The sequence below is a fragment of the Lissotriton helveticus genome, chromosome 2_2 (assembly GCF_964261635.1).
Source record: "Lissotriton helveticus chromosome 2_2, aLisHel1.1, whole genome shotgun sequence".
NCBI classification, from domain to species: Eukaryota; Metazoa; Chordata; class Amphibia; order Caudata; family Salamandridae; genus Lissotriton; species Lissotriton helveticus.
This window is the reverse complement of record NC_136060.1, coordinates 32,845,934-32,870,520: the sequence shown is the minus strand read 5'-3', so window position 1 is coordinate 32,870,520 and position 24,587 is coordinate 32,845,934. Positions and strand designations below refer to the sequence as shown.

Sequence of the window (24,587 nt, the reverse complement as noted above, 5' to 3'; positions counted from 1 at the left end):
CGCGAGTTATAGTTAGCTGTACTAACTATAACGGTGGCATGTCTATGGTTCTGTAAGAGTGAAATGTCCAGCTAACTATAACGTCCCTGAAACCTATGTTTTTTTCAGTGAATTTCTAAGGTTTTTTAAATGCTCATTTCTAACTATAATGTACCTGAAACCTATGGTTTTTTCAGTATATATATATATATATATCTTATACATATTTTCCCCTACCTTTTACTACTTTTAAAAAGTGGTAATTCGTAGGGGGAAAATATCAACTTTCTTTTAGATGCCCACCTCAGGAAACATTGAGTCTTCGTCTACCCCTACCTGGACAATGGGCTCAGCAATGAGTCGACTCATCAGTAAGCCCATCAGCGTTACCAGTGGACAGGCGATCTCCTTCAAAGATTAGGGCTACAAATCAATCATTTCAAGTCAACATCTACTTTTATTCAGACACTGCATTATTTGGGAGCCTCCATCGACAGAAGTCCGGCAAGAGTGTGTTCTTCGGAGGAGAGACTGTTATGTCTGAAGTGTCACTCTCTCATAAAAAGCCTTTCATCCCAGAGTGAAGACAGTGACTTCTCTCCTCAGCTCAGTGGCTTTATGCATCTTCCTAACTCTGAATGCCGGTCTCCACATGTTTCCTCTTCAGGAATGTCTCTCAGCTCAGTGGGACCAACTCACTTGCAATTGGGAGGACATGATCACAATTTACCCCACCCCCATGCAGCACAGTCTCTGAAATGGAGGTGCTCTCCGATGAATCTGCTTGAAGGGATGCCATTCCATCAGGATGTTCCCTCCTAGATCGCAGTAAAGAATGCCTTATTATTAGGATGGGGAGCACACATGGATCATCTCCACATCCAAGTAACATGGTCACCGAGAGAGATGACCTACCACATGAATCTCCTCTAGCTCTGCGCAGTTCACCTGGTGTTGAAAGATTTTCTCCTGTTATTGATTCGATCCATGCTTGTTCAGATGGACAACATAACAACCATGTAGTACCTCAACAAGCAGGGAGGAACAAAGTCAGACCTTTATCTCACGAGGCCTAGACACTTTGAAAATGGCTGATACCAGAGACCTGCGGATCACAGGAATTCATCTCCCAGGTGTGCATAATGTTCAATCAGAGTCCTGCAGGAAAACCATGAATGGGTCCTTCACAGCTACTTCGTGCAAAACCTTTTCAGTCTGTGGGATGCTCCACACATCAGTTTGTTCACCACTGCAGAAAACAAAAAATGCCCATGATTCACCTCAATGTTCTTCCAACCACGGACAACAAGGAATGCCCTATGTATCGACTGGTCGGGCATAATTCTCTACTTCTATCCTCCAATCCCCCTGCTTCTGTCAATCCTCATCAAACTGTCCTACTCGAGAGGCAAGATTGCTCCTTTTCACCTGTCAAAGCATCCACATCTCAAGCTGCTGTGCAGATTGGATCTTCTAATGAAATTCAGAAGGCAGATGTTTCACCCCATTCTCTCCACCTCGAATTTGGCAGCATAGCTCCTGAGCTAGTTCAGTATGGACACTTGAACATTCCGCACGACTGCATGAACATACTCAAGGAGAATAAATGGCCATCAACTCAATCAGCCTATGCCTTCTTATGTAAGCAATTTTGCATTTGGTGTTCTAATAAGAACGTGGACCCAACAACCTGCCAAGAAGATGTCATTCTTCCATACTTAATTTATTTGGCAAATTCTGGTTCACAATTCTCTTCCATAAAGGTTAATTTGGTATTTCTTATTGCCTACAAACAATTTCCTATTCAGACCTCTTTTTCAAAATCCCTGTTATCAAAGACTTTTTAGAAGGGTTGAAAAAGGTTTTCCCTCCCATTAGGCATCCTTCTCGTCCCTGGGAGCTCGATATACTTCTTTCATGCCTCATGCAGGACATTTTGAACCCATTCACAAATCGTCCTTCCAACATCTCTCATGGAAAACTACTTTCCTCGTAGCGATCACATGAGGGGGTAGGGTTAACGAAATCAAGGCATTGTAGTCTCACAAACCTTACGCCGATTTTCATTCCAATAAGGTAGTGATGAGGACTCAACCTAAATTCCTTCCAAAAGTAATTTCAGATTTTCAGGTCAATCAGACGATTTTCTTACCAACTTTTGTTCATTATCCTTAAACTGCTGCTGAAAGAACTCTCCATTCCCTTGATGTTAGGAGAGTCTTAAAGTTTTATCTAGACAAAACACTCGACTTGCTGAGATTGGACTAATTGTTTGTAAATTATGGCCCGGCCCGTCCAGGTCTAACCACTTCCAAACAATTCATCTTCCGATGGATAGTATCTTGCATCCCAGTATGCTACCAAAAAACTAATTAGATTTTATCCACTTGACCAAAGGCTCTTTATGCTAGAGGCAAAGCAGATACTGCGGCCTTGATGAGAAATGTGCTTTTGGCTGAAATTTGCAAAGCAGCTACACGATCATATGTTCACATGTTTACCAAACACTATTGTGTGGACTTGGATGCTAGAACAGATGCTCAAGTAGGAGAGGCCTCCCTGAGATAATTTTTGCTTAATTTGGTCATCTGTCATTCATCGGTCTTTTCCGCCACTCTTGATGGGGATGGGCTTGCTATTCCATTCAGTGCTTATGACTATCAATGGAGAGCCCCTGCGAGAGAAGGAATGTTTTTTTACCCGTAATTCCAGTTCTCTCTCAGGGTAATCTACTTAAAAGCCATAAGCAACACACATGCCTGCCCGGTGGAAAAGACTGAGGTGATTGTTGGACCTATCTGTCACTGCTACATCTCGTCAGAAAGAACTGAAGCAACTGCTACCTTCTGGGAATGATGGGATACTGGTGGTCTCTGGGTCCTTAAAGGCACAGATGCTGTTTTTACACTCGCATGATGACGGCCTATAGGGCTACACTGTCCTGCTATCCATTCTTCTTTACTTTTAGAAAAAGGGTTTGTGAAAGATACAAGCAGTTTTATTTGCAAAGTATTGTCTTTAAATATACATATATGTGAGTTTCTAGACCCTTTTGAAGGACAATCTAAAGCATTTGGCCATTGTAACCTTCTTCATAGGCTGCACCATTTTCTTAAGTGTTTCTACAGGACTTCCTGGAGTAAGGCGAGAGGATATACTATGGAAAAGTGCTCCGAGATCCCCAAACGTGGGCGGGACTATTCAGTGCTTATGACTTCAAAGGTGATTCCTCTGAGAGAGAACTGGTATTACAGATAAGAAACAATTCCTTCCTTGCTATTCATTTATTATACATTTTTCCAGATTTTTTTTTTATTGTGGGCGTCCTGAGCCAACCCAGGACAACATGCACTCTCTAGCCCCTGCAGTCCCACCCGTTCCCCTGAGTGCTGGTGGGAGCCAAAAAAAAAAAAAAATGATATTGGGAAGGGGGCATGCTTTCCCCCTACCTAGCTAACTCTGTACCCCGGGCTGGAATTCAATTAAAGGGGAGGAGGGCATGCTGCCCCTTTCCCAAGCTAATTCTGGCACCGGGGACCTCATTCTCCATGGATAAAATGTCATCTAGGGAAGTGGACTGGGCAGCCTCCCTTCCCTGAACCATTGTAGGACCCCATCCTCCAGCGATGAAATTCATTGAAAGGGGTGGGGCCTATGGCCTCCGCCCAAGCCAGAACTTGCCCTGGGGAGCCAATCCTTTGGAGGCTGATATTACTTTAAACGGGGAGGGGGTGATGCGTTCCCCCTCCCTGAGCCAATCCTGGCCCTGGAGATCCCATTTCTTGGGAAATAAGCTCTGTGCCCACCTCCTCTTCATTTAGATATCGGCCCTAGGGAATAGGGACCCTAGCGCTTCAGGGAGGGGGTGCCCCATGCCACCTTCCGCTATGAAATAGGATGTGCCCCCGCCACCCCAAAGGACCTGGTTAACGGGATGGAGTTTCATTTTGTGAAGGGGCAGGAGCCCAAGCTTGTGAATTCTTTTGGCCGGGGTGGGGGTGGTGAAGTATCCCTATTCTACCCTCTTCATTTTATATTTTTTAAACTATTTTTTTCATGACTGGGGACTCAGTCCTGGGTATCAAAATGACTGCCGCCACATTTTTCTTGATCATTCAGATCTCATTTTGAGATATTTTGGCCTGCTCATCCTCCGTTGCGTGAAGTATACAAAGTTTTCGAGCCTACTGAGATGATTTACATCAAATCACAAAAAGTATGCTTTCTAGATCAAGATCTAGCTTTCTGCCAAATTTGGTTTGGTTCCATTCCGCAGTAGGTTAGGTTTTTGCTAGCAAAACTAATCCTAACACGTTCCCAACTACCCACCAGTATAGGGAGTCAAATTGAGTGGAGGCATTTGGAAAAAAAATCTTCTTGTCTACAAGCTTGACTCTACAATCTGTGAATGCCTGCTGATTGCTGGGGTACTATTCCCACTCACTCTGGGATTTGGTGGCTCCCAGGTGTTCCTGAAGATCGCTAACCTGTCCTCGCCCAGAATATACAGGATGGTTGTGACGCAGCCAAGTTAGCAATTCATTGTCTCTAGGAACCTAGAGATTCCATCAGACAGGCAATTGGCACCAGTGTCTCTATTTGCCACCATGCTTGACTGCAGTCCACCGATTTTCCACGCGATGTCCAGTTTTCCCTCATGGACAAGCTGTTTGATGGGACTCACCTGTTTGGGGACAAGGCAGACTCCGCTCTTGAGCGGTTCATGGAGAGCCGAACCAAGGGGCCGAAGCAACCACGCTACCTGGACTTATCTGCCCCATCTTGCCTGCCAGTCTGCCCTTCTACACCTTTAAAAATTTTGGCAGAGGTACTTCATAATTCCAGCCAATCAAACCTCCACAAGGTTTCCAGCAGTTTTGCAATCAAGGCTGTGGTGCCCACAGCCCGTGCGGTCAAGGTGAACTTGCAGCCCAGTCCACTATGTCCCCTGTAGTGGCACCTACCAAATCGCTCTCGCTTGCTCTTAGTGGACCACAATCATCCGGTGGGAGGCAGGTTCTGATGACTCTTACCAGGTTGGAAGATGGGTGACTCCGCAAATTGTTTGGCGGGGATATTCCCTATCTTTTTTTCTCTCACTGCGTCACCTTCCACCGTCCTCCCAGCGACTGAGGGAAGAACATCTCTCCATTGTGCCGCAGTGGTTATACCTGACCAAAAACAAACATAGGACTTCGCCCTACACACTCTCAAAGCCTTCCTCTGGAAAGAAAAATTATTCAAAATGCTCACTCTGGTCCAGGTCTCATCTGCCTTCGACTCTCGAGACTGGATGGTGGTCTTGGAACTACAGAACCTCTATTTACATCTTCCCATTCTGCAAGCCCATCGGTGCTACTTGTGGTTTGTGGTGGGATAGGCACATTTTCAGTCCGTTCTGCTCCTCTTTAGTCTCACGAGTGCCCCTAGGGTGTTTACAAAAATGATAAAGGTGGCGGCAGCACACCTTTAGAGGACAGTGATTCCCGTCTTTCCCTACCTCACGACTGGCTGTGGAAAACTGGCTTACTCGAGGCAGTCGGCAACCACTTCTAGACTGCAGTGAGCGTCCTGTTATTGTTGGGCTTCACTATCAATGTGCCGAAGTCACGCCAGACTCCTTCTCAAACATTCCCCTTCATCAGAGCCATTCTGGACACAGTTCGGTTTCTGTGCCTTTCCCTCGGGAAAGAGAGTCCAGGACATTCAGGCTATGATCCCAGTCTTTCGGTTTCAGTCCTGGATTTCAGTGAGGTTGACTCTGATACAGCTGGGACTAATTGTCTCATGCATCCTGCTGGTCGAGCACACCAGGTGGCAGATGGGGGATTTGCAATGGGATTTGAAGTCTTAGTGGCCCCAATATCAAGGGGACCTCTCTGACCATGTTTATATTTCTGAGGAGAGTGCAAAAGAGCTGCTGTGATGGTTACTGAACCGCAGCGGCAGACTCCTCTCCCTTCCCCACCCAGGGTTGGCAGTGGTGATGGATGTATCGCTTCTGGGTTGGTGCTTCTATCTAGCTGAGGTGGAGATCAGAGGATCTGGTCTCCGGTGGAGTTCCGGCTCCATATGCACCTTCTGAAGCTGAGGACTAACTGCTTTGTGTTGAAAGCCTTCCTTCCATCCATGAAGGGAAGGCTGAAGCAGGTGCTCACGGACACCACGACCACCACCACCATGTGGTACTGCAACAAGCAGAGCATGGTGGTGTGTCTCCCTGTGCCAGGAGGCTCTGCTCCGCTGAAAATGGCTAGACCTCCAATAAATGTTCCCGGTGGAGAACCAGTTAGCTGTATCATTGAATGTGAGAGAGGACGACCTCAGCAGTTGGCTCCTTGTGGATCACAAGTGAAAGTTACACCAGTAGATGTTACAAGGTCTCTTCTGCAAATGGGGAAAATCTTAGCTTGATCTGTTCAGCACAGTCAAGAACGCGCTATGTCCGCACTTATGCACGTGGAAGTTTCCAAGTCCTCTCTTGCTCGGAGACACATTCTGCTTTAAGTGGAACTCAGGACTCCTGTATGCCACCGATCTGCACATTGGTCACACCAAATTGCTTTTGGGGCTCTACGTCTGGGGGTGTGGGCAAGTGCGGTGGACTTGAAAGCAACTGTCAGTGTGTGAGAGTGGCACCTTTATGGCCTTCGCACATCATTTCCGGAGGAGAATGGCATCACTGTGGAGCCACACAGCATCCCCTACCAGCGCACAGAAGTACTGCTGAAAAGATTACTGATACAGTCTGATGCCTGGGGCATATTCAAAAGGTGAGGAATCTGCTTGGAAAGAGCATTACCGAAGGTAAGTAACTTGTTCTTCAATTTAATATCCTCACACTTTGAAATTAATTCAAAGTTGTTGCCCATTGCAGGTCTGAATGGCCTGCAAATATCAAAAGTTTATATTACCCTTAATATTTTGATCCTTGTGCCTTCTATAAGTTGAATTACGTTCATCTGAACTGATCACGCACAATATAAATTGGGACCAATTTTCTATTTTAGGTTCTGTTAAACAGGTTAAGAGCACTTTGCCCCTTTCCATTGATGCTAAATTCAGTCAATCGTTAAACGCTGGTGCTTCTTATTTTGTTTTCAATAAGTAAAAAAAGAAATACTTCCTTTCAGGTGCTGTACACAGTCTGTTTGTATTTTCTTTGAAAAGAATAACCATTTTAGCTCTACTGGCTCTACTGGCTCATCGACAAGTGGTTTGATTACCCTGACAACTCTCTGCCAGAACTCTTCCAAGTCTGGGCATCATAACAATGTTTGAGAATACCCACGTCACAGACAAACTGCCCTTCAAGATCTTTTTTGTGTCATAAGGCAGCGCCACATGAAGAGGTAGTACATAATCAGCGTTGTCAGATGTACGTTGTCTTGTTGCATCATAACTGATGTTATTCTTTGATTGCAAGTTACAGAATTGGCAAGATACGTGGTTCATTTAGACCTAAAAATATATCCATGCAGTCCTTTTCACATGCATGTATCTTGTACTACAAAGTCATCCCCTTTCTGATTTTAGAGGTAGGATCTACACCACAGTTTCCTTTTGGCTAGGTGCATATGACCACCACTTCACTTACCCTCCCCTCATTTGAAGAACGTTTTCCAACTGCAATCTTTCTTAAAACGCCATATGGTTTCATTTACCCATTGTCTGGTTATCAAAAACGACCACCCCAGTTTACTTCAGCGATTAGCAAAAATAGAATGCAATTTATTTGTTTTTTCATCTTTCTATTTTCAAAGCAAACTACAAAACACTTCTATGCATAGTGTTGAGAAAGGAGTTAGCTGTGTATGGACAGCGTCTTTTGTTTGCATTCTGGATTGGAGAATTTATTTTATGACTCATTTGTCCAGCAATACGTGCCTATTCTCGGTTATTCCTTCTCTGTCCCCTTTCAGTGAAGGTGGGCTAGAAGGCAGACTGGTCAGACTTCTTCGGTCCATCATATCCAAACCGATTAGATGAGGAACTGCGCTCAAATAAGAAAACAAAGAGTTTCTGTAGTGGATTACCTTAAGAAAAATAAAAAACACCGCTGGAACTAACCTCAAATAATCCCTCCGTGGAATTAAGCACCAATGCATTCCACATAATTAATGATCCACTTCAAATCCCTGCAATTTTAAACATATTCTAGTCCTAATCACTTCACATATTAACACATTCTTTTTTATACATAGTTAAATTACACAAATGCATTATTCCTGTATGCCCTCCGAGGGGTCTGAGTGTTTTATGCCAGGATTTCAGTAGATTTGTACAGGATTTCCTTTAGGCCACAAGCCAAGTGAAATAAAACACAATAAACAGCAAAGAGCTCTTCAACATTGTGAAGGAACTTTCCAACACCAACGACGTCCCACCCTCGCAAGACCTGTGTGACTCACTGGCCACTTTCCTCCACCACAAGATCGCAGACATCCACGACTGCCCCGACAACCACTGAGATCTCCGCCCCAACGACCACCATCCGCACCAACCGCCTGCTCTCCTGGACCAACATAAATAACGACGACACCATCAAGATCATGAACACCATCCACTCCGGATCTCCGTCAGACCCATGCCCACACCACATCTTCAACAAAGCCAGCACATCCATTGCACCCCATCTCCGGAAAGTCATCAATACCTCCTTCGACACAGCAACCTTCCCGGAGAGCTGGAAGCATGCTGAGATCAACGCCTTACTCAAGAAACCCAAGGCGGACCCCAAGGACCTCAAGAACTTCTGGCCTATCTCCCTGCTCCCGTTCCTGGCAAAGGTCATCGAGAAGACCATCAACGAACAACTGACCCGCTACCTCTAGGAGAACAACATCCTGGACCCTTCCCAGTCCGGGTTCCGCAGCAACCACAGCACTGAGACTGCCCTCATTGCCACCGCCGATGACATCAAGTCCCTGCTGGACAACGGAGAATCGGCAGCCCTCATCCTCCTGGTCCTGTCAGCTGCCTTCGACACGGTCTGCCACCACACACTACGAACACGCCTCCACAATGCTGGGATCCAAGAGAAGGCCCTAGACTGGACCACCTCCTTCCTCTCTGGCAGAACAGAGAGCGTCCGCCTTACCCCCTTCCGCTCCAAAGCCACCAAGATCATCTGCTGTGTACCCCAGGGCTCATCCCTCAGCCCAACTCTGTTTAACATCTACATGCCAGCTCTCGCCCACGTCGCCCGTCGGCATGACCTCAACATCATCTCCTACGCCGATAACACCCAGCTGATCCTCTCCCTCACCAAGGACTCCCACACCGCCAAAACCAACCTTCACAAAGAATTGAAGGCCTTCGCTGAATAGAGGAGGAACAGCCGACGGAAGCTGAACTCTGACAAGATGGAGGTCCTCATCCTTTGATCCACCCCTTCGGCCTGGGACGATTTCTGGTGGCCGACCGCACTGGGAACCACCCAAACACCCACCGACCACGCACCCAACCTAGGGGTCATCCTCTACTCCACCCTCTGTTATGTTATGTTATTTGAATCTTGTATAGCGCACGGCTACTCATAGAGTGTCCCGGCACTTTATTGTAACTGAAATCACAACATAACAGGCAAAAACAGAGCAGAAAAGATAAACAGAAGACCTAACCAAAAAGAGAGAAACTACTACCTACAGGGTAAAGAGCCAGGTTTTGAGGCCCTTCCTAAACGCCAACAAATTGGAGGTACTATGCAGTGCCATTGGCAAGGTGTTTCACAACTGCGGAGCCAGCAGACTGAAAGACCGACCTCCAATGCGTGCCCTTTTTATCCGAGGAACCACGGCAAGGCACAAAGATCCGGACCTCAGAGCCCTTGCCGGATGATAGAAGGATAGCCTTCTCTGAAGGTCTTTAGCTCCAGAAGCATATAAAACCTTGTGAGCCAAGGTCAACGCCTTGAACATTATCCGCTTCCGGATCGGGAGCCAGTGGAGTGACTGCAGTAGGCCCGAAACTCTAGCACGGCCAGATAATCCATAAATGGCCCGTGCAGCCGAGTTCTGGACCACCTGCATCCTTTGAAGCAGATACTCTGGCAGGCCAAGATAGAGAATGTTAAAGTAATCCATTCTCGATCCAATTATGGCCTGAACCGTTATTTTCCTGTGCTCCTCCGATAGTATAGGCAGGAACTTCCGGAGCATCCGAAGAAGCCCGAAACAAGTGCCAACAAGCCCTAGAATCTGGGGACGCAGAGTTAGACCGTCATCTATCTTAATTCCCAGGTTCTTGGCTATCCGGGAGGAGGCTGCAGGAGGAAACATATTCGCAGGCCATCATTTTTGCCAGTCTGGATCTGTTTTACAACCAAAAAAGAGTACCTCCGATTTATCAGAGTTGCACTTGAGGCTGTTTAGATGGAACCAATTAAAAACAGCCCCAAGGCAACCCTGGATACTCTCTCCATCGAAATCCGCTCCCTTCTGGCAGGTGAAAAGGAGCTGGGTGTAGGAAACGATATGGGCCCCGAAAGACTCCGCCAAAGCCGCCAGGGGGGTCATAAAGATGTTAAAAAGAGTCGGGCTCAACACTGAGCCCTGAGGGACTCCGACCCCTAATGACGGCATCACGGCGGAGCTAGTGGAGGCCCAGACCGTTTGTCGCCGGCCGGCCAGGAAAGATTGAAACCAGCCGAGCACCGTCCCCCTCAGACCGATCTCCGAAAGTCTGGCGAGGAGACCCTCGTGGAGTACGGTGTCGAAAGCCGCCGATAGATCTAACATCACAAGCATCGCTTTACCACCTGAATCCAGCACCTCCTTAACAGCCTCCGAGATTTCCAGAAGAGCTGTTTCGGTACTAAGATTGGCGCGGAAGCCGGATTGGGAGGGGTGCAACAGGTCATGAGATTCCAGATAATCAGAGAGCACCCTGTGCACGTGCTTCTCAAGGATCTTGGCAAAGGCGGGCAAAAGCGAAATGGGCCTGTAATTGGCCAACACTTCCGGATCCAGTCCAGGCTTTTTAAGTAACGGGATAATCATCGCCTGCTTCCAGACCTCAGGAACCACCCCTTCTTCAAGAGAGCGATTCAAAACAGGATTCACGATGGGATTGATGACTTCAGCCATTTTAGCCAGAAATTTGGCCTCTCCATGACTAAGCATGTCCGCAGGATCTACAAGTGGATCTCCACTGAAACTAGAAGAACGGTCACCCAGGCCCTCGTCAGCAGCAGGTTGGACTACGGAAACACCCTCTACACAGGAGCCTTGGCTAAACTTCTGAGACGGCTCCAATGCATCCAGAACGCCTCTGCACGCCTGATCCTCGACATCCTTCGTTGCAGCCACATCACACCCACCTGAGAGACCTGCACTGGCTCCCGGTCAACAAGAGGATAACCATCAAGCTCCTCACCAATGCACACAAGGCACTCCACAACACCGGACCAATGTACCTCAACAGACGACTCTGCTTCTACACACCCCACCCTCCAGCTCCCCTCCGCCGACCTCGCCCTCGCCACAGTACCCCGCTTCCGAAGAGCGACCTCCGGCGGCAGATCGCTCTCCCACCTCGCCGCCAAGACCTGGAACAACGTCCCCATCGGCAGACCCAAGACCTGCTGACCTTCAGAAAACTCCTCAAGTCCTGGGTTTTCGAGCAGTAGAAGCATTCCCCACCCCAGCCCTTGAGACCCTCACGGGTGAGTAGTGCACTTTACAAATTATATGATTGATTGATTGGTTAATCATTTGATGCAATGTGATAGTTTGCATTGACAAAATGCAGGTGTAGCAAAGACAAATCTGCACTGTTACGATGGGTATGGTGGTTTATCGTCCAAATGCAGTTGTCCTACAGCTTCAATTTATCTTTCGCAGAAGTGGACCATATTACAAGTGATGTTCCCGGTGTCTCCTTCTATCCCTTTGATCATACATTAAATAACCTTTTTGGGATGTGTTGTCACTATCTCTGCCATTGTTTGAAATTATCAGAATCCTATAGATGGTGTCAACACTTTTCAGGAATATAAACTGTAAGTTACTTGCATCAGGACCTGAAGGATTTATAATAGTAAAAAAAAAAAAAGGTGCTTACCAGAAACAAACCATAGTGTGAATTACCTGTGTGACCCATTACCAAAAACACAACTTTTACCTATAAAAATCAGATTGTTGAGAACCAATCTGTATCTTTAAAAGAAACATTAAAATTAACCAATAGGTTTGGGGAGGCACAACACAATTTCACTGAAATAGGTAGCTATGATTGCTGGAATAAAAGGTTAAATGCTCAATTGAACTCACCATGTGTAAGTGGTGCATTTTTCAGTTACTAAGGCAAGATTAATGTTAACGCTTTGTAAAATTTAACAAAATATATGAAAATACATGCAGAAGTATGGGAAGAAAAATTGGTGATTGTTTGCTTTCAAAATAAAAAACATAAAAGAATGTAAGTTTGAAAAAACGTTTTGCAAACAAATGTGTAGCCTTAAATAACATTTCTCTGAGGGATCAGTTAGAATAATTTGTTTGCTTTTGATGTGAGAGGATGTACATCCTCTTAAAACCTACCTCAGTTGTACTTATCTTACTTTAGTTAATCACTTGTTCTTGACAAATTTTACTGGACCTTTCTTCGACACAAAAACGTATCTGACTTGAGCTTTTTCTCACTTGTTTCCAAACACTGAAATTTATTTCTATTTTCATTACCCTCCCCTTGAGCCATTTTTTTGTGTTTAAATCTGTTTATTGTGTTTCAACAAAGCATTGACATATGCATGAGAAATAATATCCGTCAAATCATTTCAACCACATCTAGGATCGTTGAACAAAGTCTCTCAAGCCCCACCCATGAGCCGGGAATGCCCACCGTGGATCCTGGTAAGATTATAACCATCGTTCCATGAAGGGCCATAGCAGATAGGCCATGACGGCGGAGAGAAAGTTAACTATGCATTTGTAAAGTGGTTCTGGTGGTTCCACTTGCAAAGTGTCACAGGTCATACAGTTCATGTGAGCACACAGATGCTATAGAAAAACAAGCAGTAACTCCCAAAAAGGCCCCAAACTACAGCAGTTAAGTCCGACTTCTGGTTGCATATTCTTCACTTTGTCCCCCGTTCCCCACTCGCTTTTCCCCCCTCCCCCTTCCCCATTACTGTTTACTGTCCCCCCGCCCCCGTCTCTCACAGCCCGTCCGGCGGCACTCCATAAAGCTGCTACGTCACCCACCGCATACAGCTACAACTCTCCCAACTGACGGACTGCATGAATGTGCCTGCGTGGTGGGATGAGGGTGCACCTGACATACTACCTATCTTAGATTGTAGAAATGCCTCCCTTTTCAACTGGCCGCTGCCCTCCTCCATGTGTATGAGGGCTTGAAGTAGACCCTCCCTTTGCGCTGCTATGGGTGTCTTACGCAGGCCCAGCGTTTCCTCCTGTGTGATAGCCAGTCCCTCCGCGTTGGCCCACGCCAGGAGGGAATACCTCCACGCCCTTATGTGTGGTGGGGATTGCGGTTTCCAGCACTTCGTTAAGAGGGGCTTGGCAACTAGCAGCCCCAGGTCTAGGAAGCGAGAGGTGACCTTTGTGGCAGGGGTCCTATGAAATTGATGCAGTAAGTAAGCAGGCCATTGAAAGGGTATGTTACGCCCTGTGCATGCGCAGAGTCTCTCACTGATAGCCCGCCAATAGGTATGTAGTGTGTGGCAGTCCCACAGCATGTGCACTAGGCCAGCCTCTACCTCCGCACAACGGGGACAGGCCGCGTCCACACAGTGAAAGAACCTATTGATCTTTTCGGGAGTGAGGTACGCCCTGTGAATTATGAATAATTGAATCTGACGGAACCGCATGTTTCTGGGAATGCGAGTAGGGCTCTTCAATACCTTTTCCCACTCTGTCCTCTAGCCGCCGCCCCAAATCTACTTCCCACCTGCCTCGGAGTGAGTCTAACTTTATCGCCGCATGTGTGCGGAGGGATGCCGCAAACAAACGGATTAAGTGTCAGCCTCGTCCCATAACGTGGAGGTACTGTATGGTGAGATGCTGACTCAGCACTTCTTTCATGTCCCCCCACCTAGAAGTTAGTGTGGTGATCAGAGAACGATGTCTTAAAAAGTGTCCCGGTGGAAGCCTCAGCTCTTCAGTAAGAGATTCAAATGGTAGAAGCGCGCCATCCTGATACAGGGCCACTAGGGTCTGTCTGCCTGCTTCATGCTACTCCAAAAGCTCAAGAGACAGGAGCGCCCCAAGCCCGCTAGGAGAACCCACTAGCGGTATAGCAGGTGCGTAGGGAACCAGGCCCATGGTGACGTGTAGGCAGCGACGGAAACATTTGTAAGCCACTGCTAAGAGGAGGGGAGCCGGCGCTGGTAGCTTGGCAGCCGGGTGAAAGAGCTTAGTGATACAGCCCAAGGATAGGGGGGGGTTCTGTGGTCGCCATATCATCCCGGCCTCTGTCCGCGAGCCATTGGGCTATCCACTGCAATTGTGCAGCCAAGTAGTAGTGTTCGAAGCAGGGGGCAGCTAGGCCCCCCTGGTCCACGGGAAAGTATAACTTTGCCAGCGCTATCCTATGACGCGCGTTACCCCAAAGGAAATCTCTAAGGAGTGCAGCAAGTTTGTTAAAGAAGGCTGCCGGGACATATAAAGGTAGGTTAGCGAAGTGATACAGGAGACGCGGAAGGACCACCATTTAAATAACGCCACTCTACCTGTGACTGTTAGAGGAAGCTCATTTATGACTTGATGGCTGTTACCGCACGACCCAGATTACTATAAAAGAGGTCAACTGGTTGACAGTAAATCTGGATACCCAGATACAAGGAAAGTATCAGCTTTCCACTGCACCTGTGTGCCAGCCAGTACATAACCCGGGTGCCTGGTATCTCCCCCAAACGCATGAAGACAGGATTTATGGACATTTACCATGAGCCCAGAGAGAGCAGCAAAGTCGCGCAAGATGTGCTCTAAGCGAACTAGGATAGCTCCCACATCTCTCACAAAGACTAGGAGGTCGTCTGCGTACAGCGAGACCTGGTGCTTTATATCACCTAGGGGTATTCCATCTCCCAGCGTTGCTCGATGGCCAACGCGAACAGTAGGGGGGACAACGGGCATCCCTGCCGGGTTCCTCTTCATATCGGGATGGCATCTGAGATGTATGGCCCTAGACTGTGGGATTTTTGTATAACAGGCCCACCATTTGCAGGAACTCCCAGCCTAACTCATATCGTAGCAGTACCACCGCAAGATAACTCCATTCTAAGCAATCAAAAGCTTTCTCGAGGTCCAGCACCAGGCACCCTGCTCTAGGCCAGTCCCTCCCACTATCTGTTGCCACCCGAAAGAACCTCCGCAAATTCAACGACGTACTACGTTTGGGTACAAATCCATTTTGGTCACTATGGACCAATTTGGGGGATCAAGTTTGCCAACAACTTAGCAAAGATTTTGTAATCTGTATTTAGGAGCGCCAAAGGCCTGTATGATCCAAGGTTTTCAGGGTCCCTGTCTGGTTTGAAGAGAGACACCAGATAGGCTTCTCGCATGGACTGCGGCAGTGTGTTATCCGTCAGGGATGGGGAGTATAGAGTATGCAGGCATTGTGTCAAAACTTCCCGGTACGCCTTGTAATACTCAGCCGGCAGGCCATCCGGTCCCGGCGTCTTCCCGGGCGCCATGGATCCGATCGCCTCCCTGATTTCCTCCAGAGTAAGGGGACTGTTAAGTGCCTCTTGATGCGCCCTTGAGGCTGTTGGTAACTGGATAGTTGCGAAAAAACTCTCCAGATCAGGCTCGCAGCAACGCCCCCTGGATTGGTACAGTTTTGCGTAATGGTCCGCCATCACTTTGTGTATCTATTTTTGGGTGTATACTAGAGGGCCCTCTGATGTGCGGATTGCTCCGATTGGGGCATGCCGACTCTCTTGCTTCAACAGCCAGGCCAAAAGTCGGCCCGTCCTGTCCGCCTTGGCGTGTGTGCGAGCTGTATGGGCCGCGTAGTTGTGGCATCTTAATCTCTCCAAAAGATCCGCATGTTGCGACCTGAGATCCTCTAAGTTTTCTGACCGACCACCCCCACTCTCCCCTTCAACTTCATATTGGAGTAATTGCGTTTCTAGACGAGTGAGCTCCAAGGACAATTGTTTACGTATATACCCAGTGGCCCCGAGGCAGTGTCCCCTAATGACAATTTTGTGGGTGTCCCATTCCACCAGTGCAGAGCTCGCCATCCCCTCATTGTGTTCAAAATATTCCAGGACAGCTGACCCCAGGGATGCACGGAAGTCTGGATCCTCCAGTGCAGCAGGCTGGAGGCGCCAGGTGGGTATGGGGGGGCGGCCAGGATCCCAATTCAGTCTTAGCCGTAAAGCATTATGATCAGAGTGCGTCCTACCCAGGAATTCTGCCACTTCAACCAGGGGGACCAAGGACTGTGAGCCCACCGCCCGATCCAACCTCACATGTAAACCGTGAACTGCAGAGTAATAAGAGTAAATTCGATTTGTGGGATGCAAGACGCGCCATATATCCAGTACTGCCCAATGTGACAACTAGTCCGCAAGCGCTTGTGCGTTAGAAGCTGCCATCGCAGTCCGAAGTGGCGGGAAGGACCTGTCTATGTGCACATCAAGGACCGAATGGAAGTCCCCTCCCAACAGCCAGGGCAGCCCAACGTAAGGTGACAATATTACGGAAAATCTCACTAGGAACAAGGATTGATCTATGTTTGGGGCATATGTGGAGCCTAATAATATCCGCTGGCCATTAAGTGTCCCTTTCACTAGGGTGTATCTGCCATCGGGGTCTGTCACGGTGTCCTTGCAAGTGAATGGGGTGCCCGCCCTCACCCAGATTAGTGTGCCCCTCGCATGAGCTGAATATGTTGTGCCATAGATGTGCCCTCTCCAACGCCTACGCAGTCTGTCAAGTTCCGGCTGGGTCATGTGTGTTTCCTGCAACAGGGCGATTGCAGCTGAGTGACGCTGGAGATACGCGAAAATGGAGCAACGGCGCGTCGGTGTGTACACACCATGTATGTTCCATGTAATGATGTCAGCACATGTCATGTCTGTTTATGGTGATCGACAGGGGCACCAGGGATGGGGTATCTCGTGGGACGTGGAGACTAGGGGATTGCATGTTTACGTCGGAATGCTGCATCAGATAGAACAGCATACAACAAACTAAGAACATCCGAACATCTGGGGCGGTCATTTCGCAATGGGCGTCCAAACTTCTGTAACACTGACGGATCTTGAACTAGGGCAATATGTTGCCTATGGGGACTGCGTGCTAGAGATGTTATATGATAGCCTTCTCCTTAAGTGCCAGTGTGATCAGTGTGCCAAATACCAGAGCTCCAGAAGCTCTGGAATCCATTTTGGCCACCAGGGCTGTGGTCGTTGGTTCCAGCATTTCCCCCTTAGTCCCCTGTACAGGATCAAGGCTGGTAGCACGCATATCCGGCCCATCACCAATTGTTGCACTGTGGGCATTCGCAGGTTACAAGAAGAGCGAACAACGTGCTGTCAATAATGACTCAGCCAACTGGTCTTCACTCCAGAAGATCCCCTAGGAGACGAGGTCAGGTAGGTGTTGTATGCGGCTGTCTCACCTCGTTGTACCCCTTATGGGTAGTACTCTAGGCACCAAACCGTGCAATCCGTGGATCGCTTCTGACAATTCTGTTCAACAACAGGAAGATATGCTCCGTCTGCCAGTAGTGTAGGCTCACTCAGGCCCAGTGGCGCTCACTTCTCAGATCCAGGACAGTTCAGCCAGCATCAAGTCTTTAGCAACCAGTGGCACAGCAGCAGTGGCGTCCGAAAGATGAGATAGTGGGTTTTACAACAGTTTCTCTTCACCAGTGTCTCTAACACTCCTTCAGCTAAGCCAGCATCAAGTCTTTAGCAACCAGTGGCACAGCAGCAACGGCGTCCAAAAGATGGGATAGTGGGCACTACAACAGCCTCTCTCCACCAGTGTCTCTAACACTCCTCCATTTGGTAGCGTGTCGCCTGCCTATTCACTCAAGTCCCAGTCAGAGGTCTTCATGGGGGCCCCCAAATGCCGCAAGGTCCCGCCAGCACCAACCAGAAATCCCAAAGGCCGCCCACAGGGAACTTCGCCTGCGCTATCACTTCAGTCGCCTCACCAGCATGTCCCAATCGCCCTTCTCCGGTGACTTCTGACCTCGCAGGCCATTCCCCTAAAGCCACTACAGGCCCTCCGCAACCGTCCAGGCCACGGGGGCTGTCACCTTGCCTCTGGCTACACCTCTACGACGGGCAGCAGCGTTTCAATTGGTCCCGCCGGGCCCCACCACTGCGCTCCCCCTATTTTTCCACTCTCCAGTGTCCCTCAGAAGCTCCAGCCAGGTGGTCTATTCCGCATGAGAAGATTGTCTCCGAAGTGTGCCTTATACCTGTCAGCCTTCAGGGCAAAAGCTCCCACTCAAGGTTAGGGATCGCTGCCCATTGTGTTTCTCCACACCACACGGGGCCTGGGGTGACTACTTATCTCGCCGCACAGCCACTGGCTCCATTCAGATCACAGTACCTGTATCCACGGGTGGTGAGTTTATAACGAAGGCTGTCCTATGTAGTTGATGGGTGTGGGCAAGGGTATGCTGTAGTCTCTGCAGCACCCAAATTCCTGAGCGCTCCGGGCTCTGAGACAGCACACAGCCGCCGGCGTCCCCACAGGCACTCCCAGCTGCGTGCCTAATCTTCCGCGCCCGACCCAGCGGGTCAATAGAAGGCGCAGAGAACACCGCAGTAGAGCGCCAGGACTCCGGGCACAGGGGAGCTCTCTCAATGCTGCGATGACTGTCCAAGCTGCACGGGCTGCAGGGGCTCTCCCAGCCCTTGCTCACGACGGCGCTTCAGTTTTTGGCAAGGTCTACACCCCACCGCCGCCGGCTCCACTCAGCTCAGAGCACCTGGGTTCGCAGGTAAGGCGCACACAGCACCTGGTGTCCCGCGCGACAAATGAAGGGGGACAAGGGCGAGCCGCAAGCCTCACGGCGTCCGAACGCCTTGTCACATTCAACACAGGGGCCTGTCCTCCGCTCACGGACCCCGCTGCCTCGCACGGGTGCCGCCAGTCGCGCACCTCATCAGTTTCGGGCCACCCGTAAGGAGTCCGGGGGATACCTCAGCAAGGGACCAGTGCTCCGACGGCAGGGAATCACTTCTCCCGCCCAGCCGCGGGGATGTCTGGGACTCCGCCACTATGACAGGGCAGACTTGTCACAGCGGGCAGCCATCTTCTTCTCCAAAATGTCCGCGCCTGGCCCCACCGTTAGCAGGGCCGCGCGCGCGAGTCACCCACAGCACCTCGCTCCTCCACACAGCTTTCCACTGGCGCAGCGTGCCTTCCGATCTCCAGTCCTGGGTAGTCGTATTGTAAATGGCACATTCAGGAGTATTTTTCCGGATAATAGGGGATCGATGGACGGAGCACTACAGGGTTGCGTCCGCCATGATGGCTAGCTGGCCACGCCCCCTCCCCTTGAGCCATTTATAATGTTACAACTAAAACAAAATCTCTACACACTATTCTTTTTTTAACATACAATGTCTGTCCTTAACAACTGCAAATTCTATTGCAAGTACATTTTGAGCACGAGTTGGGTAGAATGTACAAGTATAGTTACATAGTGCAGCAGTCTGGGTTCTCTTGGCTCCTACTGTATGGGCAGTCCAACAAGCACTGTCAGTGGTTCCTACTCCCATTTTCAGAAATATAGAGGTGAGTTAAGATTGTGTGAATGGTGTGTCTTGAGTACACAGATCCGTTTTTGTGAATCCCAAAATTAATTCTGGAAAGACAGAAAATGTAATTGGCGGATAGTTCTTGAAACTGAAATGTAAAAATGTATTCCTGGTTGAAATGTTCCTCTCCCAAACAGTGCATTCATTTTGATCTGACAACAAGGTTGCACGTGTTGTTGATAATGGCAATGTTTAATTTGTATTTATTGCAGTTGATGTTTTACCCATTTTTCTTTTATTAAAAGAACATTGAAATTGTTTGACCTTGGAAGACCTGACCAGAAGTGACTTACTATTACGAGGGTTTGACAGCATAGCTGTCAAATAAACTTCGTACTAACAATATACATGGAGTGGAATTTTGGGTCTGCCCCTTCCCACACTCTTTTTTCAGCCAGCCCCGTTCCGCCATTGGCTGCGAGTTTGTCATCTCTTACCTCAGCCCAATGTAGTATTAAAATCTTGCATAATGCTGTCGGCTGTTTGAAAGTATCCTTCCGTCTCCATTTTAGGGCTTACATAAAACCGCATAACGAACTTCTTTACAACTCCTGCTGGCTTCCTTCCTTGTGTCTTGTTTTAAAGTGGTAAGAAAAATGTGTAAAAAAGGTTAAGAGGCTTAACATTGTTTTTTTGTATTCTTAAGGTTCTTCAAGAGCGTCAAGTGCTCTCCGAACTGAAAGGTCCGTATCCAGTACATCAACTGCAGCATTGCTGCGCCCTACTAAATCCAGCAATGTCCGGGGAGCATGGCTGTAATTTTCGACTCTGCCGTCCAATTTCTAGTTAAACTTGCTGAATAAAGTGCACTGTGATATTTTGGGGAGAAATAGATAAAGAAAAATGGATTCAGATTGAATGCTCACTTCACTCTGTTATTTCTTAATGTCCAAGCTTATATTTATATGTAAGTATATGTAATATAAATAGGCCCTCAGATGGGTGTATCCTAGTGTACCTCATTACTTCCACACCTTTTTGAAGAGTTTGTTCCTTTGATGGATTTCCGTGCCAGAGATGATAAGAATATGAACCTTATTTTTATTGGTACCTAATTACTGTAAAGTTAGTTTATATTGGCATGAAACGTAATGTGCTACTGTGGTTGTGGAACTAATCATCAGTTTGCAACTGTCTGTAAAATATATTCGATCAAGGTGTTGCTAAGAATTCTATCTTTTCCAATATTAAAAGCTATTTGTATGCTTTTTAAATGTGAAAAGCAACAAGAAGATATATGGTTTGTAACCTTTTCAACATATTTACAAGCTTCCAACCATGGCGACCAACATCCGGTTTTGTACATCACTTGACTTTGTAAATTGTTTGATTTATGTAATATAATTGTCACAGATGTATTTATGTCTCTGAGCTATTTGTGTTCATAAGTTATTGAATTTTAGATAAATGTGCAATGAAGGAACGTTCTTATAGGATTCCTAAACCATATCTTTGAAAGTCTCTTTACCTCAATCATTGTGTATATGGAGCCTCAGCTTTCTGAGAGGACGTGTTGTTGACCATTACATTTTACCAGTACATCTCAGAACTTGACTTCGTATTGCAGGAAACGTTGGCATATTATTGCTAACAAGTACGTTTACTGTGTAACAGGTCACTGCACAATCCATTTTTTAAAAACACATTTCACTGCGGGAGGACAATGTATTAATTGCGGTGTTGTTATCAGATGCTGTCTATTTGGAACAACTGCACCTCCGAGCACTATCTTAGAATCCCAAAAAATAGAAAGGACTAGTATTCTATTTAAGAATAATGGATAAAACTCCTTTCTTGTGCTTGTAAGCAACTTATCTCTTTCTTTTACTTGCTGGTAGCCAGCTTAATTGATTATGCTTATCCATTAGCTTACACGTTTTGGGAATTGTTTGTTGAGGTAAACTGAGGTTTTAACAAAAAAGAAGGTATGCTTGGATTTCAAATTTTACACCACCGTAAAAAAGGTACCCAACCAATACGGCTGCACATTTTTAAGAACTTCACAGCCATAACATGGAGCCTGTACCACCCACTTTGACCTCTACACTATATGTGCTACGAGACGACATGGGGTAGTAGCATATATGAATATATATATATGTATATTACAGAGTGGCTAGAGCCTCTCTGTAGTTCTAGTTAGTTACCAGAGATGGGAATTCCTCAGATTTGTCACCATAAATAACTTTGTGCTTGTTTGACGAATCTCCACAAAACTTTCCAGACCTATTCCTTTTTCTACATTGGTGAAGTATGGAGAGATTCATGGTGAATGGTCAAGGGGCAGCAGAGATAAAAAGGGAGGGGTCCCCAAAACATGTTTGGACACAATGCATTTTTCCATAGGCTTTGTACTCATGCGAAGTAGGGCAAAAGCGTAGTCGATTTTGATGAAATTTGAGAGGATCACACATTATGATATGCAGATGATCCTTTTGTGTACTACAGGTAAGTAGGGTAAGTATTTTTTAAGTTATAAGACATTTTAACTTGGTGATATCTTCTGTTGCAGTACGTTTGCAAACTTATGATGAATTTCGTGATATTTCGCAGAAGTACCACAATATATAGCGATGGCAAGTCATTATGTGATTCGCTAATGACTGCTTTTGCAAAAGTTAAAGGCAGCTATGTTGTTTTTAGGTAAACTTTGGCTGTGTTCTGCGTTTTTCCCTGGATATAGGTATTCGGTTTGATATTTTTCCCCTACCTCGTAACACTTTATAAAAGTGGTAATAGGTAGGGAAAAATATAAGTTTCTGTATATTTCTTTTAAATAATGCATGTAGTACTGCAAGAGTAAAGTTCAAATTCAAAAAATACTGTACCACACAATATTTTACAAATAAACATACAAGTGTACTATATTTTCCATTTTGAATATATTTAAATCTTCAAACCTAAAAATGACCATGTTGCTTGAAGAAAATTTAAAAAAAGTGCTGCTCTCCCGAAACTGCTGGAAAATCATATAGACATTATAAATACATTTCTCTCAAGGTATTATAACCTTTATAAAGTGGTAATAGGTGAGCAACAAATATAAAACCTAATACTTAATACTTAGCTAGGGAAAGGCTGCACTTGTATTTTGTTGCGCATTTAAATTCATCAGCATTACTATTAGCGTGTAACAGGGCTTGTAGCGCTATTTTAAATATTACCGCGTTTTTCTATCTTTGTTAATTATAATTTCTTCCCCCTTGATTTTAAATAATATTATCTTGCCCACATACCTGCATTTAAATTGTGCCTCCCCCGCCTCTTAGGGCGGAGTAAATTGTGTTTTCTTCAGCTGTTCGTGGCGTCTTGCCGCCATCTTAGGTGTGGCCGGGACCTCTTGTGTGCCATCCGCCTGAGCGCTCTAGTGCTCAGGCAGTTGATCAGGTGGGACTCTACTTAATCCTCACCCCTCCCGCGCAGCGGTAACGCGCAGCGGGCGCGCCCGACTCGCGCCTGAGTCGAGCCAGAGTCTGCCCGTCTGCGCCCGTCAGCGCTAAGGAGGCGTGAGAGGCGGGAGACCCTGTGCGACCATCGCCGTTATTCTACAAACTTAACTCAGGTATGTCGAGGGAATTCTTGTTGTCCCATAAAGGGCCTCAAGCCCATTGTAACGGTGTGCTACTCCCTGGAAATTGGCACGGCCCCGTTAGCTGCACTCAATGTCGTATGACACTGACCCCGGAGTCCCTCATGGAAACATCCCCAGAACCCCTTACTGTACGGGGTGGATTAATTAATGCACGATCCTTATCCAAGAACGCCCAGAACATCTATGACCTTATTGTCGAAAATCATTTGGATTGGCTTTTGGTTACAGAAACATGGCTAAAGCCTTGGTGCAATCCCGATCTAGCTATAGCTCTCCCACATAATTTTCTTATTCAACGCTTGGATAGACCTGAACACCGGGGAGGGGGCCTCGCTATCATTTACCGCAATACTTTGAAGTGTTCCTCTCAAGAATTGACGGATATTAAGGGAGCAGAGGCACTAGCATTCTCTTTGGAGATTCATGACACTTTTGTCTTCTCTGGGGCCCTCATCTACCGCCCCCTGGGGCCACCATCAAAGTTCTTGGAAACAGTGGGTGACGCTCTGAATGAACTAGCACTCAGATTTTCCCATTTTTCAGTATTAGGTGACCTAAATCTGCACCTAGAATCCCCTAGCGAACCTGGAGTGGGCTGTTTTATGGATATTATTGATGTGTTAGGACTTACACTTGTGAACCAGGAACCCACCCATCAGGCTGGGCATCTGCTGGACTGCATTTGCTCCAACTCAACCAGCCTGAGAGTCAAACCTCCTAGCCCTCAAACTTGGACGGATCATTTTTTTATTCCTTTTAATATCGTACGGAACTTGAAATCTATCTCTAATTCTACGATGCGCATAAATAGACCCAAATCCAAACCTATCCCTAATTGGAAATTATTGGCCTGTAGACCTGACGTAATTGATAAGTTAAAAGATAGTATACCCGTTTTAACTGATCTCACCTCGGCAGACAATCAGGCCTTTTGTGACTGGATTGCCAGAGCGGGAACTCTGTTAAGCTCACCTAGAAACAACAATTCCAAAACCATCAAGACTAAAAAGAGGGCCCCGTGGTTCTCAATGACCTTGAGACTCGAACTAGGTGAGGTCAGAGTACTGGAACGGAGGTGGCGTCGAAATGATGATGCCTCCGCCCGTAACATCTATAAGGCAGCGCGACGGAAGTATCACGCAGGAATAAAATCTGCAAAAAAAAAACACTACCTACAGGCCTTATCCATGGCAGGCCAGGAACAAAAAGCAATTTTTAAGATTGTCAAGGACTTTATGAATCCATCAGCTCTATCGC

The 24,587-nt window shown here is 47.0% G+C and overlaps 1 protein-coding gene across 3 annotated transcripts in view; it reads left to right on the top strand.

Annotated features, from left to right (window-relative positions):
* The window catches only part of CFAP97 (cilia and flagella associated protein 97), a 427,501-nt gene extending 406,316 nt beyond the window's left edge, over nucleotides 1–21,185 (top strand). For all 3 annotated transcript variants that reach the window (XM_078678037.1, XM_078678036.1, XM_078678038.1), the window contains exon 7: nucleotides 20,385–21,185. In XM_078678037.1, the coding sequence (XP_078534163.1) occupies nucleotides 20,385–20,497 (113 nt within the window). In that variant the 3' untranslated portion in view covers nucleotides 20,498–21,185. The remainder of the gene's footprint in view (nucleotides 1–20,384) is intronic.
* Nucleotides 21,186–24,587: the final 3,402 nt, after the last annotated feature.